This window comes from Meriones unguiculatus, chromosome 1, assembly GCF_030254825.1.
Source record: "Meriones unguiculatus strain TT.TT164.6M chromosome 1, Bangor_MerUng_6.1, whole genome shotgun sequence".
Classification (NCBI taxonomy): domain Eukaryota; kingdom Metazoa; phylum Chordata; class Mammalia; order Rodentia; family Muridae; genus Meriones; species Meriones unguiculatus.
The window spans coordinates 180,615,705-180,632,127 of NC_083349.1; the positions used below are offsets into that span (position 1 = coordinate 180,615,705).

The 16,423-nt window shown below is 44.7% G+C and overlaps 1 protein-coding gene and 1 pseudogene across 1 annotated transcript; both read left to right on the forward strand.

Moving 5' to 3' along the window:
* Nucleotides 1-561: 561 nt before the first annotated feature.
* Nucleotides 562-5,216, forward strand: LOC110549118 (T-cell surface glycoprotein CD3 delta chain). Its single transcript, XM_021637963.2, has 5 exons — nt 562-719; nt 3,780-3,998; nt 4,418-4,549; nt 4,829-4,872; nt 5,077-5,216. Exons 1-5 carry the CDS (start codon nt 668-670, stop codon nt 5,140-5,142), a joined length of 513 nt encoding a protein of 170 aa, XP_021493638.1. The 5' UTR covers nt 562-667; the 3' UTR covers nt 5,143-5,216.
* Nucleotides 5,217-11,608: 6,392 nt separating this feature from the next.
* Nucleotides 11,609-12,959, forward strand: LOC110549099 (large ribosomal subunit protein uL4-like; annotated as a pseudogene).
* Nucleotides 12,960-16,423: the final 3,464 nt, after the last annotated feature.

Consider the following 16,423-nt stretch of genomic DNA (forward strand, 5'->3'; position numbering starts at 1 on the left):
CTGCTCTCCAAATCCTTACAGCAAAGGACAGTGAAGGAGACCAGCTCTGAAATATTCCATGCCTGGCGCCATGGGTACTACGTGCTAGATCTAGGATGCAGTTGTATGGCTGAGGGGTCCTAAAGTCCATCTTCCCACTGGCTTTAGAAGCAGCTTGATGTGTCCCAGACTGCCCTGTAACTGGCCAGAAACTGGGGGAAAGGCTAATATGGCTTGTATAATGGGGCTCATAGCTTCTTTCCGTGGATTTGAAGAGGTGGCTCTTTCTTGTTTGTGAGTAAGCGTAGTTGTGTTGTCAACAGGAAGCCCAGCGTTTTCTTCACTTATTACCACTGATTCAGGAAAGGCTATTCTAAATCTCCTTACACCTCCTGGAAATTAGAATGAACTTCCCTCATACTCTGTGCTCTGCCTCGGCCTCATCCCAAACTCTCTGCTCCAGAAAGAGCAATTTGCACCTGTTTCCGTCTTACTCCACCCCTAGCCTACTCTTGCTTTGACATCCTTCTATCATCAAAGGCAGAAGGCAGAGAGGAAGATCTCTTCCAGTTCCTCCCCCACTCTTCCTTTTACTGAATACCCATGAGTCCTTTGGCGGAGGGTAGTGCTCACCCTGGCTGATCGGTCTGTGGTTGTCTGTATTCGTTGGATGAAACTCCTCTGAGAGATGGAGCATATCGGGCTCCTGGCTGTTCTGCTACTGGCAGTTCTCCCTCAAGGTGAGTGAGGCATCTTCTGACGTGTGGAGGAGGGGCCGGGGAAGGACACTGTCACTGGAAGCAGGTCAACTGGGAAGTACACCTCAATGCTGGCTTCATTTTATCAGGGAGAGTAAAAGGGCAGGGCTGGGGTATAGGAAACAAGCATTTGGCTTCGATCTACTTCAGTCAAAGCTCACATTGGTCCAAAGGCCTTGGACCAGACATCTGTAGGAAGCAGTTCCGTCTTGTGTAAGCCTAGGCCTGAGACTAGAAATGGAAGAAGTTATACCTACTGCACTTTCTAAGGCGAATGTCCTCTCGGAGTAGGATTCTTGGTTATGTGTTACCCGGAGCCATAGCTCGGAATTTAGGAGCAATCTTTAAAAGTTGGCTTCAGCTGAGTGAGGAAGGACAGACAGAGGGCATATTATATTAAAGTTAGTAAGTGCCAACTCTTCCCAGTTTGTTCACTTTCAAAACAGAAAAGTGGGCTGGGTTTATAGCACAGGGGTAGCAGATCTCTAGAAGTGAAACAAACAAACAACAAAAAAAACAAAAACAAAACAAAACAAAAAAAACAGACCAAACCAACTCCAAAATAACCCTGAAAAGCTTACATCTCAGGAAATCAGCAGTGCCAGGAAAACTGGGTCAACTGGTCACTCTAAGAGCCCTCCTGGCCGCTGGAGATTTCTAATGGAAATAACTCCAAAGAAGACAGGGCTGTGGGAGGAGAAGAACTGTATGCACCTGTCCTCTCTAGCATGCTCATCTATACTCCTGCTTCAGAGGCAGGAGCAGCCATTTTGGAGTTTTCTAGAGGATACTCTTGTGTTCACATTGGTGACTAAGTACGAAGGTCAGTGACACACAGACTCTGCAGACACTGCAGACACGGCAGTGCCTGAAAAGTGCCACTGTGCTCATTTCTGGCTCCTACACCTCCCTCCCTGACAACACCTGACCTACATGGAGCCTCAGGAACAGATCTGATTGTTTTTTGTTTGTTTGTGGCCCTTTCTCCATGGTACTGAGGCAAGCTACAAAGACAGGGACAATTATAGGGACACAGAAAGGACAGGAACCTTTTACCCTAGAAACTAGCTGAAGTCTCTCACTAGCTGAGGTTTGAGGATTTTGGCACAATTAGCATTTTCTGTCAAAATTGACCACATACTACACTTTTCCTATACGGCTATTTTACAATAAAATAGCAACAAGCCAGGCTTGGTGCCTGAGTGTATATGACCTTTGGGGGAGGGGGGCTCATTTCTCTCTAGAACATGTTCTAGAACTCTCACAAATGAGACCACTTACTTTGTTTACAGTGATGATCTCCTGCCTTCTGGCATCCCCAAATCTAAACATTTACTGGCTCAATTGTAATCCTGTCAGATGCCCATCCCAACCACTCTTTGAATTCCTTTATGTTTCTTAGAAACTCTGTGGGTAAGAACTTCACTCCCCCCAAACAAAAAACAAAAAACAAAAAACAAAAAACTGTGCATATACAGCTGCTGTAGAGACAACGGTGTCTCTCTCCGGGCAGCCATTCTGGAGTGCTGCTTCCCCTTAATATCCATGCTTAAAATCTATATTGAGGTGTCCCTATATTAACATAAATAAACTATATTAAGATAAACTCCAATTTGCTTCATTCCTGGTCCATCCTAAAGTTTTCTGTGGTTTTACTTGAGTTGTGTTCCTCAAAGGTTGAAGAAACTCATCAGGCTGCTGCAGGTGACAGTGTCTGTGCCTCTATCCCAGCTGCCGCTGACAGAACTGCCAAACTACTTTCTTTCTTTTTCTTTTTCTTTTTCTTTTTTTTTTTGAGATGGAGTCTCAGTCACTCGGTATAGCCCAGGGCTGTCTTGGAACTTATTATGTAGCCCAGGTTGGCCTTGCGGTCTCGGGCGGTCTCTTGTCTCAGCCTTTCAAGGGCTGGGATTACAGACGCAAGTCGCTGTGTCAATATATAGACTGCGCATATATGCGTACACACACGCACACACAGTACTGGAAATAGAATCTAGGCCATTGCACATGCCTCTCCCTTTGAGCTATGTTCCCAGCTAATCTTCTTACATGGGGTTTGCCCTGGGGAAACCTGGATCACTTGGGCTGCTGATTTATTGCAGTTTCTCTCTGCCCCAGAGACCACTGGCCCTGGCAAAGGCCTTCCTAGTGAGCCTCTCAGTACCCTGGCAGATAGCAGGGCAGAGGTGACAGAGAAGGAAGGGATGAGAAGGGGAAGTGAGAGAGTTATGGGCTAGGAAGAGACACTGGACACCTTCAGTATAAAAGGTGCAATTGCCGGGCTAACATCCCTCTGCCTTCTCAGGGCTCTTGGGGAACCCCAGGAGTCTAATGGGTGGTCTGAACTCATTTTCAGAAAGGTTCTCAGATCGACTAAATTTCATAGTTTTCCCTTTTGCCTCCAAATTTCTCTGGATCTGTGGCCTAGTTCAAATTCTGTTGTTGTAATAAAATACTTTGGTCAAGAGCAATTTAAGGGAGAAAAGAATTTTTTTTTTTAAGCTTACACTTCCAGGTCAGTCTGTCATTAAGGGAAGTCAGGACAGAAATTCAGGCAGGAGTGCAGGGTAGAAACCACGGGAGAATGCTCTTTCCGGTCCCTTTGCTTGCTGATGCTTATCTAGCTAGCTTTCTTATACAGCCCAGGCCTGCCTGACCAGGGAATGATGTCATCCACAGTTGTCTGGGCTCTCCTGCCTCAGTTAAGGCAATCAAGGCAATCCCTTGTGGACAAGCCCACAGGGCAATCTGAAGTAGGCGATGCTTCAATTAGAGACTCTTTTCTCAGCTGACACTAGGGTGAGTTGAACTGACAATTAAAACTCATTTGGACAATCCGTTCTCTGCTTGGACTCCAGCCTCATGGCCTTCACGGCCCAGCAGTTCCTAGACAGCGTGAAGTCCCCCTCAGGTCGCTTCTGCCTCCTTCACTAGGAATCATAACCCTTACTAGACAAGAGCTCCATAAGCATGCGCTTCGGCAGAATGATGGGTCAGCTACACACCAGAGAGCTGCCTCTGACAATGGTATTTTCCTCTTAGGGAGCCCTTTCAAGATAACAGTGGATGAACACGAAGACCAAGTATTTCTGACTTGCAATACCAGCATTGTACATCTACAGGGAACAGTGGAAGAATGGTTTGCAAAAAATAAAACACTGAAATTGGGAAAAGGCATCCTGGACCCACGAGGAGTGTATACGTGTAATGGGACAGATGACATGAAGAATATGGTGTCTACCATACAAGTGTATTACCGAAGTATGTGCCACCTGGACCCAAAGGGAGAAAATCATGGGCCCTCTGCATGTGAGAATACTCAGGCTTAAAGCAGAGTGTGGTCAACCAATTTATTCTCTAAACGAACCAAGGGTGCTCGTGGTAGTATGAACCAGATTGGTCAGGGAGTGCTTCAGAATGGGAGAGAGTTTGACTAAGTAAGACAGAGCAGCAGGGGCTGGCTTGTGACTGCTGGCTTGGAGAGGGGCTTGGTCCACTTCTAAAGTCCCCCAAAGCTGGAGTTATGTCATGTTTCTCTTCAGCAATTCCTTGGGAAAAGGGTGGAGATGGAAATAGGAAGGCCATGACCTTCTCACTGACGTGTGAGTCTTGGAATGGGGAACCTAGGGTCTTCCTAGGATCAGAGGCCTTGAAAACTCTCTTCCTCCTCTTCCCAACAGTGTGCCAGAACTGTGTGGAGCTGAAGTCAGCCACTGTGGCTGGCATCATCCTCGCTGACCTCACCATCACTCTGTTCCTGGCTTTGGGAGTCTACTGTTTTGAAGGACATGAGACTGGAAGGCTCTCTGGGGGTTAGTGGAAGGGCTGTGTGTGTGTGTGTGTGAATGAATTCATGAACTGGCTGAGAGATGGGGATGGTGGTAGGGCTGGCTTCATCTGGGAGTTTCTCTGACGATGTTTTAGGAACTCATACCACAGGATGCTGGGGAGAACATGTGTGCCAGTGATGCTCATGCAGATGTCTGAGGGTGAAGGCCGGTGTGACTGGCTACCGATACCCCCTGCAGTGTTCTTAGGTCTCATTAGCTCATACTCTCCAGCACCTAATGACTCTCTTTTCTTGCTTCTAGCTGCTGACTTTCAAGCCCTGTTGAAGAATGAGCAGCTGTATCAGGTAAGCCCTAAGGGAGGAGACAAAAATGGGAGAAAGGAGTAAGGAGTAAGAGACCCGACAGTAGGGGTCGTGAGATGTCTGGCAAGTCCTGGGGAGACGGGGTGGGGGTGGGTGATGGCACATCCCTGGATGTCTGGCAGAGTCAGGCATGGGTGCTGAGAAGGGTTCAGCTGTGACTCGAGTCGTGCTTCTTTCTCATCTCAGCCTCTTCGGGATCGCGATGATGCTCAGTACAGCCGTCTTGGAGGGAATTGGTCCCGGCACAAATGATCTTGAGAATGGAGCTCCGCAGTGTCCTATCAACCGTGCCCTCCCTCCGTGCTCAATAAAGATCTGTTCTTTCAGTCAGCAGGCCCCTGTGTTTTCAAAGGCATGGGTTGCGAGTTCTAGCTTGACTGGGATCTTGTCCATCTGTGCTCTCCCTTTGGTTTTTCCTTTCCTCAGTCCCAGAGGAGCCGCACGATCGGCAGCTTCCTGTCCATCCTGGCCTGGTGTTTTTAACTCTGTGGGTTTCCTGTGGGGAGGATCAACCCAGCGACTCCCCTTTAGCCGCGTGTTGGTTCCAGTCCCTATCAAAACAACTCTTTTGGGTTTTGCTGCCTTACCACAGCTGAGCCACAAAGCAAGTTTCCATGATGTCATGAACGGGGGTGGTAGAGCACCAAAGAGTGTTGGGACTCTGTGTGGGGCTGGGGGTGGGATGGGAGTGGGGTTGGGGCGCAGGAGGGGAAGAGGGAGAGAGAGCTGTTAAGAATTCTCTTTTCACCGTGTGGATTGAACTGAGGTCACCAGGCTTGCAAAGCAAGCACCTTTACCCACTGAGCTATCTTGCCAGCCCTGCTCCTGAAATTAATTCAAAATAAAGAACATAACGAATTGAAGCAGTTTCTGGCAGTGCTTGCCTGTCTTGCACTGTGCAAATTCCTTCAGCTTTGGTCCCAAACACACAGCGTTTGCTCTAGGTCCTTGTCCACCGTCAGGTCACCCAACACTAACAAACATTGCCTGAAACACCTTGGCTCAGGCTTGAGACTCCTCTGTGCTCTGAACTGCACGTGCTCTCCAGGCTCGTGTGCAAGTAGAGTTTCCTGCTGCTGTAGAAGCACAATGGCTTCATGTGAAAACAAAGACTTCTACCATTTTCCCGCCATCACCCCTCAGCATATAAATATTAAATTAGCACATCTTGGTACTGTGTTAGGACGCTTGACTTTCAAAGTACTTTGAGTTGCTGGCTGAGTTTCAAAAACAAAAGTTAAATGGATTTTGGCTTGAGATCAGGATGGAATTTCCAACAAATTTTGAAATGACCCTGAGCATATTTGCTATTTTGTAGTACGTATTTATGTAAAGCAATATTCTCAGCATTGACAATAATACAATTTTCAAAAATTAGAGACTGAGATTCATGTAGCCCAGGGTAGCCCCAAACATATTAGGTAGCTAAGGATGATCTGCAGCTTTCGCTTTTACAGTGTTGAGATTACAGGCACTGGTTTTTGCAACATTGCGGATGAAACACAGGACCTCAAGCACAGTAGGCAAGCAGTCTACCTACTGAGTTACTTTCCCAACCTTAAAAATTAAAAAATATTGATCAACTCCAAAAAACATTGATGATGCTATCTATTGTTTGATTTAAAATATTCAGCAAAGGTTTAGTTGTTTTTGTTTTTCTGAGACAGGTCTCATTATGTAGCCCTGGAACTTGCTCTGTTGCCCAGGTTGGCCTTGAACTCACAGAGATCCGCCTGCCTCTGCCTCCCAATCTTTACTCTCTTCTGGGGTTAAAGGAATGCTCCACTACCACCTGGCTCAAGATTTAGCTCTTTTTTTCAGATATAAACAATCATATTCATCTTTCATCTTAACATAAAGATGTATCTTTATTTTTAATTATGTGTGTCTGTGAGTGTACCAGCAGAGGCCAGAATAGAGTGTCAGATCTCCCAGAGCTGGAGTTGTAGGGGCTTGTGATTTGCTTGGAGAGGATGCTGGGAACCAAACTCAGCTCTTCTGTAAGAACGGTAAGTGTTCTTAATCACTGACCCAGCTCTCTAGCCCCTCATCTTTCACCTCTAATGAATGGCAACACACACACACACACACACACCACACCTTGAAATTGTTTTAACTTTTATAATTAAAAAATATTTGCACATCACACACACACACAGGTCAGAGCACAACTTTAGAGGCTGATTTTTTTTTCCTTTTATTATGTGGGTTCTGTCTTCGGAAATGGCAGTATACTCCTTTACAAGCTGAGCCATCCTGCTGACTCCAAGAACTGCTTTAAAAATAAAAAGTTTATATTTTATTGTCAGTAAATATTTGATTTGTGTACCTATTTTATATACCTATTTACCCAGGGTCGTGTGAAAATTTCTTAAGCAAAAAGGCACCTTGAGTAGAAAAAAAAAAAAAAAGTAAGAAACCCTGAAATAGTCTCCTTATTATGTTATGTTATTCAAGGGATGTGTTAGTTTAATCAAGGCTGGGAAATGTATTGACCTTAAGGCTGTCTCACTGTTATGGATGTGTACATTTGTGCCTCTCCAATTAGTGTATTTTTATTTTTATTTTTTCAGAGACAAGCTGTCTTTAAATATAGCCCTGGCTGGTTTGGAACTTGCCACGTGGTCTAGGCTGCCTTTAAACTTGCAGCAATCTTCCTGTCTCTCCCTCCCAAGTACTGAGATTGCTGGAGTGTATTGCCTCACTGAGCCTTAGTTCATCTTTTGTTCTCCCCCAGTTCATCTCTTGATGGTATTAGCAGGTGGAGCCTCTGGAAAAAGACTAGATTCTGAGGACAGAAGCTTCCCAGATGGGATTGGTGTCTTTACTTAAGTGGCTTCTGAGCAGGCTCTTGTCTCTTCTGCCATGGAACCTTCATCTCTTTCCAGTGCCTTCTATTATGAAGTTGGAACAACTATTTCCAGCCTGATGTCTGGAAAGCTTCTTCCCTATCCTTTCAGGCACTCTTTCTGTGTTTTGGGTGTGCTGCTCAGTCTTCACCTGAAGACGGGAGGGGCTCCTCTTCAGATCTTTAGACGCCTGTGTTCTAAAACATTTCAAGCCTTGCTCCCTGACTCTGCCTCTTACTTCACGGAGGTCTCTGCGCTCTGCCTTGGTTCTCCCTCCCTGTGTCACAGCAGGGAGGCTCTTCCTTAGGGTTCACTTTGTTTTCAATCTCAGGGCACACTGTCTATTGCCCAGCTTCTTATGCCTTACTGTTGTAATCTGTCTCTAGCAGGAGGGCAAATTCAATTCTTCTTACTCACGCTCATCTTTCCTTTAGCCTACGTCCTCCTTCCCATTCTGTGCCCCCTACATCTTGCTCCTACTGTGATCCTCTGGTCCTCCTGTAAGGTGTGGAGAGTTGCAATGTTGCAGAGCTAGGGCCACAGTTATCTTGGGCCATCAGTGGCCTAGTGGCTTCCACCAGCCTCAGCGCTGAGACTATCATCAGACTGGATCTGAAATCCAGAGCTTCCTTTGTTGGAACTTGCCTACCTGTTCCCACCAACACATTTGATAGATGCATTCACTTAGGAGTTTATTTTATTTTATGACCACAGAGAAATAACAATAACTGCCATGGGGCTGAGGAGGTGGCTCGGTGGATAAAAGTGCTTGCTCTGTAAGCATGAGAACCTGAGTTCAAATCCCCACCACCCATTTGAAAAGCTAAGAATGGCTATGGCAGAGACAGGTGGATCCCAAGAGCTGTCTGGCCAGCCCGTCTTAAGGTAGTTAGAGAGCAGGTAGGAAAGGAAGACACTGATGTCCTGCTCTGATGCAGGGACACAGCCACCCGCACAGTTTCTGTAGTGGAACATGACATGTAGGGCAACCTAGATCAGTGTTCAAGGGTATGGTGCTCATATTTGGCTTGGGATAAATGATTTCTCTATTACTTTTTTTTTTAAAGATTTTTTAAAATTTGTGTTTTTATGTAGGTGCTAAAGGAGGCAAAAGAGAATTTCAGTCCTCCGGAGCAAATTACAGGCAGTTTTGAGTGGCCTTGTATGGAGGCTGGGATAGGATTCAGATACAGAACAATAAGTAGTCTTACCTGCTGAGCCATCTCTTCAGCTCCTCCACTCCCTTTTTGTTTTTAAAAACTCTGTGTGTGTGTGTGTGTGTGTGTGTGTGCGCACGCATGGGCAGCTCAGCACACACTTCATGGTGCACATGTGGAGGTCATGTGAGGCTTAAGGTTATGTTTTAAATTTAAATTACTGTGTTAACCTGTGATCCCCAATTACCCAAGGAAAGATTGCTTCCTGGAGTGCTGAGGGCTGTAGTTCATGTCCGATAACGAGGCAAGAGTTTTTGCTTCCGTAAACAAGCTTGGCTGCTCCAACTGCTTAGGACATGCTTGATCACACACAGGCGGGAGGTAATCAGGCAGGAAGTACATCAGGATGTATACTCGTCCCTGATTGTATGAATGTGTGCAGTAGCCTTGTCGGTTTTGCCTTTTTAAGTCCTACTAATGTAGTTTGGGATCAACTCTGGGAATCTTGGGTATGGACCTGGCCAGTATCCATGGACCTGGCCAGTGTTTAATACAGCTTGCTTCAGATTTGGTTCAAACATTGTGTTAATGATAATTTTATTCTCATCTGGTAGAATTAACATTTTCTGGAGGCCTCAGCGAGATCAGATCACTCATCCAAATTCTAAAGCCTGACCCTTACTCTGGGACTCTTGGGCTGAAAGGCCACCTCAGGAAGTGTCTACCTTGAGATGTTCCAAGGCTTGAATTATCAGTTTCCTGGTCTATTAGAGTGGACTGCAGTGCTGAGAAAAGCAGCAAGAGTCTATGGAGGTCTCCCTGGTGAATCAAATTAATTTTCTGTGACATCTGGTTTTGTCTGGATCTGACCTGGGATGAGGAGGGGTTCTTTCTGTGGGACCCAAATGCTCTTTTGTCCAGGGCAAAAAGTGAGATGTCACATCTGCCAACCTGGGGTTCTTGAACTGGTTTTGTGTCATGTCTGTTTTGTCTTTTAATAAATTCTGTTGTAAACATGGGAGCCAACACAGAAATGGATCAGGCTCAGTCGAATGTATGAATGATGGTAGCCACCAAATGTTTAGTTTCTGGTTTGTCCCCTTTGAGCGCATGAACTTTCTGTTTTTGCGTTTATTAGTTAATTTCCACTGTCTTTGTTTTTGTACTTTCTGTGTTTATTAGTTTTTTGTTGTTTATTTGTCTCTGCTACCGCAAGCCACCAGCCTCTGCTGCTGCTGCTTGCCATGGCTGCCTCAATGGCCGGCACTCAGAATTTCTTATTTTTGAGCCTTCTTGTCACTGGATTCAGTTTTGTAGATTTTTCCTCCTTACCCCTAAGCTCCCTGGAAATAATGACTCATGAGATTCAATTATTATTTTTCAATAATAAAATAGGCCATAAAGCTAGGCTCTTCTCCAACTAGCTCATAACTTAAACTAGCCCATTTATATTAATTTACATTCTGCTGCTTGGCTGGTTACCTGGGCTCAGGTACCATGTGTCCAACCTCTTCACATCTTGCCATATGAATCTCACAAACCTGGCTTTATCCCAGAATCCCTTCTGCCTCCCAGATATCCCACCTATTTCCTGCCTCAGCTGTAGGCCATAGGTTTTTTTATTGACAGGTGTTGTATCCATACAATGCACAAGATATTCCTTCTATACAGTTTATCAGAGATTCAAGTACCTTTGGGTGTAAATAATATTAAATTTTTTTATGCTGTTCTGTTTTATTGAAAAGCTGGATCTAGAGTTGGGTTATGGCTCGTCTTTCTTGAGACCCAAGCATGGTTATTTACATTTCCTCTCTGTCCTATGTCAGGTAAGCTACCTGATTTTGTGATGATAGAAAAAAGAAAACAAAGCAGAACAGCCCAAAATTAGACTAAAACTTTTTGCTAGGATTCAAAGCTTATGTCAAGATCAGTAAGATCATCATGTGAACTTTCTGTACCTCAATGTTTGTAAGTTTATTGGGTACAGTTAAAAATCTATAACAAAAAAAGTTAACTTAAAATTCATAACACAGGGACTTGATAGTTAAAAATGTATCCATAGGCAATCTTAAAGGATAACCATGTCTGATGCCATGTTGGGATAGAAGCAACATGTAGCTTACTGCCATCTTAACTGCTGTCTTCCATTAGGATGGGCAGCCACATGTCTGGCAGCCACAATTCGCTACAGTTGGAGAGAGTGAAGGACATGTGACTTCACCACCATCTTAATGAAAGGTGACCACTTTTATAAATCAACCAAGGAGGCAACAACAGATATTTGGGGTTAGGATGGATTTTTTGTATGCTAATTCTTGTCCTAAAAATAAAGTAATAGAAACATGGCTTATAAATGATAGGGCTTTAAAACAATACTTGTTTAGTAAGGTATTAAAGCTGCACCTCCATGTGTTCTGTATACAAGAATGTAACCACCCCTGCTGGCAGCTGAACCTTGTAATGTAAGAGACACGTGGGTGTATTGGTTTTAAAGACATGGAGGGGTCATGGAGAGTTATAATTTATCCTTCTCTGATCTCTGATAGTGTTGATGGCTAACTGTAGTTTTGTCATTTTGGTAGCAGCAGGCAACCAGCTCCTTCCCCAAGGCTGCAGCTACCTTGTTAGCTCATTTCATCTATACAAATCAGTGTTTGCTTTTTCTAGAGTTCCTAGGTCTTCTGAAAAAGACAGATAGGGGTGGGAGCAGCCGGGTTGCAAGGATGGTGGGCTTCTCCTCTCCCCATCATGACTTGTGCCCATCCCCTCATATCTGTGTACTCTGAAAAGGGGGAGTCATCTGGCAAGAATGTCAAATTGCCAGCTGTGTTCAAAGCCCCCATTTGGCCGGATATTGAGAACTTTGTTCACACCAACTTGAGGAAAAACAACAGACAGCCCTGTGCTGTCAGTGAATTGGCAGGTCGCCAGACTAGCGCTTAGTCTTGGGGTACTGGCAGAGCTGTGGCTTGAATTCCCAGAGCTCGAGGTGGTGGGACCCACTGTTCTGGCCAGGGTGCCTTTGGAAATACATGTCATGGGGGCTGCATGTTTGCGTCAGCCAAAACCTGGCATCGTTGGCACTGCAGAGTGAACACAACCCAAAAGTGATAAGCCATCTGTTCTGGCTGCCTCAGCCTTACCAGCTTTGGTAATGTCTAAAGGTCATTGAATTGAGAAAGTTCCTGAGCTGCCTTTGGTGGCTGAAGATAAGGTTGTAGGTTACAAGAAGACCAAGGAGGCTATTCAGCTGCTTAAGAAACTTAAAGCTTGGAATGACATCAAAAAGGTCTATGGATCTCAGAGAAAGAGAGCTGGCAAGGGCAAAACAAGAAACCGACGGCACATCCAGCGCAGGGGACCGTGCCTCATCTGTAACAAAGATAATGGAATCATCAGGGCCTTCAGAAACATCCCTGGTATTCCTCTGCTTCTCTGCTCACTGTAAGCACGTTGAACATTTTGAAACTCACTCCTGGTGGGCATGTGGGACGTTTCTACATTTGGATTAAAAGCGCTTTCTGGAAGTTAGACAAGTTGTGTCGGCTTCTCTCAAGAGTAACCACAACCTTCCCATGCACAAGGTGATGGACACAGACCTTAGCAGGACCTCGAAAAGCCCAGAAATCCAAAGAGCTTTCCGAGCACCACACAAGAAGATTCAGACTAGAGTTTTGAAGAAGAATCCACTGAAGAACCTGAGAATCATGTTGAAGCTGAACCCTTACGCAAAGACTATGCGCAGGAAAACCGTTCGTCGCCAGGCCAGAAATCACAAACTCCAGTGAAGAAACTGGAAGCAGCAGCAGCAGCAGCAGCAACAGCACTGGCAGCCACGTCTGAGAAGGCTGTGGCAGAGAAGGGGGCTGCAGGCAAGAAAGAAAAGAAGCCTGTAGACGTCAAGAAGCTGAAGAAGCCTGCATGAAAGAAGGCTGCCCCAGTCAAGGAGCCGGCAGCTGAGAAGAAACCCACTGCAGAAGAGAAAAGCCTGCTGCATAAACTAGTACAATCTGAATCATTCCATAGAACAAATAGAGATAGGTCTGTTTGCATAAAAACCTAATCAAAGATGCAGGGAGGAAAAAAAAAGGCAGATAGGTTTGCCTTGCTAACAGGCTTCATATTAAAGAATAAGCAGGTTTCAGATGTAACTTTTTAATATTCCTTTATTTAAAAGAGCTTCCTTTGCAATGAGTACTCTCAGGAATCAATTACCTGTGTCTCACGGGTAATGATTACATAGAAAGAAAGGGTTTCAATAAGTTTTGAAGGTCTGAGGAAGTTATTTAAGGTACATAAAAGTAAATGTACCTTACTCAGATTTCATTCCTTCTTGCTATGCTATTGTCATACTAAGATTTCAAAAGTTCAGAGTTTTAACATTTGGCCAGTGGAGTTCTGATAAGCTGGTAAAGCACTGACTGCTATTATCAGTCACAAGCTCAAGGTTTTAAATATCCTTTGGTTGTCTTCCAAGTACAGACTTAAAGGCATCAGGAAAAACAGGAACATCAGGAAAAAAAAACATCTTTGTCCAATCTATATACCTAGTCCCCTGGACAGAGAAAAGAATATTCAAGCTTTTAAACCAAATGGCATAGCTTTCTTTATGACTCAAAGACACGTCTATTCCAGCTGTTTTACAAACACCTGTTAGCTGCTTTTTCTGCAATGTGGATTTTAGTGAAGATTACAAACGTTGGTTAACTTCTGTCCCAGCAGATTTACACTTGGCTAACAGATACCATCCAGGAAACAGCTGTGGACTACCTGCTCCCAATGGCTGTGAGCCCAGACTTGCTGACAGTTGATGGGACCCAGTCCACGTGAAGTGATTGCTTCCTGTCTCTTCAGCTGGGTCAGAGAACTAATGCTTCTGCTGAATGCCCCGTTGCCTGAATCCCCTCCTGGCTTTGGCTAACATTCCAAGCTTCCTGCTCCCTGACAAAAATGTCCTTTTTTCAGCAGGAAGTAATTACAAAAGCGAATACATCACCCCTTATCTTCAACAAAAGGCTGGAATGTTAGGTCAAAAGAACTCTGTGGTAAAAGGGACAAAATGGTTACCTATAATGTCTATTGGCATACCAGGAAAGGTACCTGCTAAAACCAAATAGACCAAGATCTATCAACAGGCAGATTCATCAACTGAAATAGTTCTAAAATATGGCAGGACACTCAACTTGCTCTATGTAAAATAAGGAGGTTATTGTATAGTTTTAAGAAAAAAAAATATTGTTTCTATGCACCACTTAGGAATCATTAGATATAATCTAGCTGTACTCAAAACAAATTATATAAAAAAGCCAAGATGAGATAAATGACTGGTTCCCAGCCTCATTTTTGGGCTCCTCCTAGAGAGTAACTCTGATGTCAGCCATAGAAGGACCTTTGGCCCTTCTGATTTTGCTAGTTACTAACAGCATTGACTCATTAATGCCTTAACTAGATACATAAATTCCTGTCTGGGTGCCATTAAGCTGATGGCTATTGGATCCCAATACGAACAGGTACCCACCACGGAGTCAAGTATTTGACTCACGATAGAATTCAAGGGGAGAATGTGATGGCTAATGTTATGTTTTAAGTTTCAATTACTATGCTGAAGAGGTCTATCTATAAAACAAAAAAATGCCTCTAACCTGTAAGTCCCACTACCCAAGGACAGATAACTTCCTGGAATGCTAGGGGCTGTTGTTTATGTAAGATAACAAGCCATGTGTTTTGGCTTCTGTAAACAAGCTTGGTTGCCCAAAATGCATAGGATATGCTTCATCACACATAGGCAAGAGGAAGTACATCAGAATATATACTTTTCCCTGATTAGATGAAAGTAGGAAGTAGGTAGACTTATGGGTTTCACCTTCATAAGTCCTGACTTATAAAGGTCTATTTTCTGGGAATTCTCTGTGTGGACCTGGCTAGTATCTATGGACATGACCAGTATTTAATTAAAGCTTGCTTCAGATTTGGCTCAAAAACTGTGGTAGTGGTTTTATTCTCTTCAGGTGGGATTAGCAGTCAGAGGACATTATGCAAGTTGGTTTTCTCTTACCACTTAGGTTCTGAGGATCAAACTAAGGTCTTCAGGCTTGGTGGTAAGCACCTTCACCTGCTAAACCATCTTGCTGGCTTCAGAATAAAGTGTCTGCTATTCTATTTGGAGCAAGAGCTGTGTTTTGCACTGACACCTTCTTGTTTTCCTCAACACAGCATCTGCCTTCATCCTGTATTACTTTGTCTTCAATCCAGGTAGATAAAACTGACTTTGAATTTCAGCTCCATTTCCAACCCCTCCATCTTTCCAGAGACATATGGTAGGAGGAGGAACATTGCTTATGCCACAGTCATAGTGGGGATGTGTCAAGAGTGCTAGAGTTAGAAGCAGGGCACAGCAGTGCACACTTTTAATCCCAACACTTGAGCAGCAGAGGCACAGGCAGGAGGATCTCTGTGAGTTTGAGGACAGTCTGGTAAAGGTAATGAGTTTCTGGTCTACATAGTAAAGTTTCAGGACACCCAGAGCTAGGTTGTGAGACGCTGTCTCAAAACAAAACAAAACAACAAACAAACAAGCCAAAACAACCACAAAACTGCCCTGGAGTTAGACAGAAGCCCTGGCTGCTAATTCTAGCCCGCATTTCACTATGACATGGATAAATGACTTAACCTATCTGAGCCCACTATAGAGGGAAGATGACAACATCTGTATGTGGAGTCTCTATAAAGATTAAGTGAGACGATTTATACAGGGATAATAACAACTTCTGGAGTAAAGTCACTGCTCAATAAACAACAAATGTTAGTAATTTTGTCATGCTGAGCTATGAATATCTTTGACTGGACATACACAGGACGAAATCTGCCACCCCTGGGCCAGCCTGCTTATTAGTGGTTGGTGATGGGCAAAATCACCAAGAGTCACTTTAACATAAGCATTGATGACTAGAGAGGAAAAAGTGACACTTCAGTGGAGACCAACAAACAGGCGCTGCAGTCACAGGTCCAAGGCCGAGTGTGGACAGTGTGTGGAGGGCTGCTAGTCGCAGAAGCCAGAAGTCACATAATGGCTAGCTCTGAAGTCAGTGGGGATGTGTCTGAGGGCAGAAGGGCAGAGAAGAGCGCCTGCTGGTTTGAGCTGGCCTAGGATAGCTTGCTTGGGCTCTGGATTCCTCTTTCGCAAGCAGAGTGTGGTGGAGACCAAGAACCAAACCCTCTGGCCGCTGGCTGCCACCACACCTCCCTCATCCTCACTCCCAGCACAGCCCACATCCTGTGGCACAACCACTGCTGCCCCGGCTTCAGGCAGCTGCCTCAGGACAGGAGGGAACTGCACAGTGAGGCTTTTCTCCACTTCCTTGGGTTCTGCTCAGCAGCGTTTCCTGGTGGCTGGTGGAAACCAGCATCTAAGCCCCAACTCCTTCCACATACTCTTGTCTTTCTGTCTCATTCATTTTATGGACCAGTCACTCTGTCAAGGACCCATCCATCACTGTTGACAACTTTAATGATTTGATGCGTGTGGAG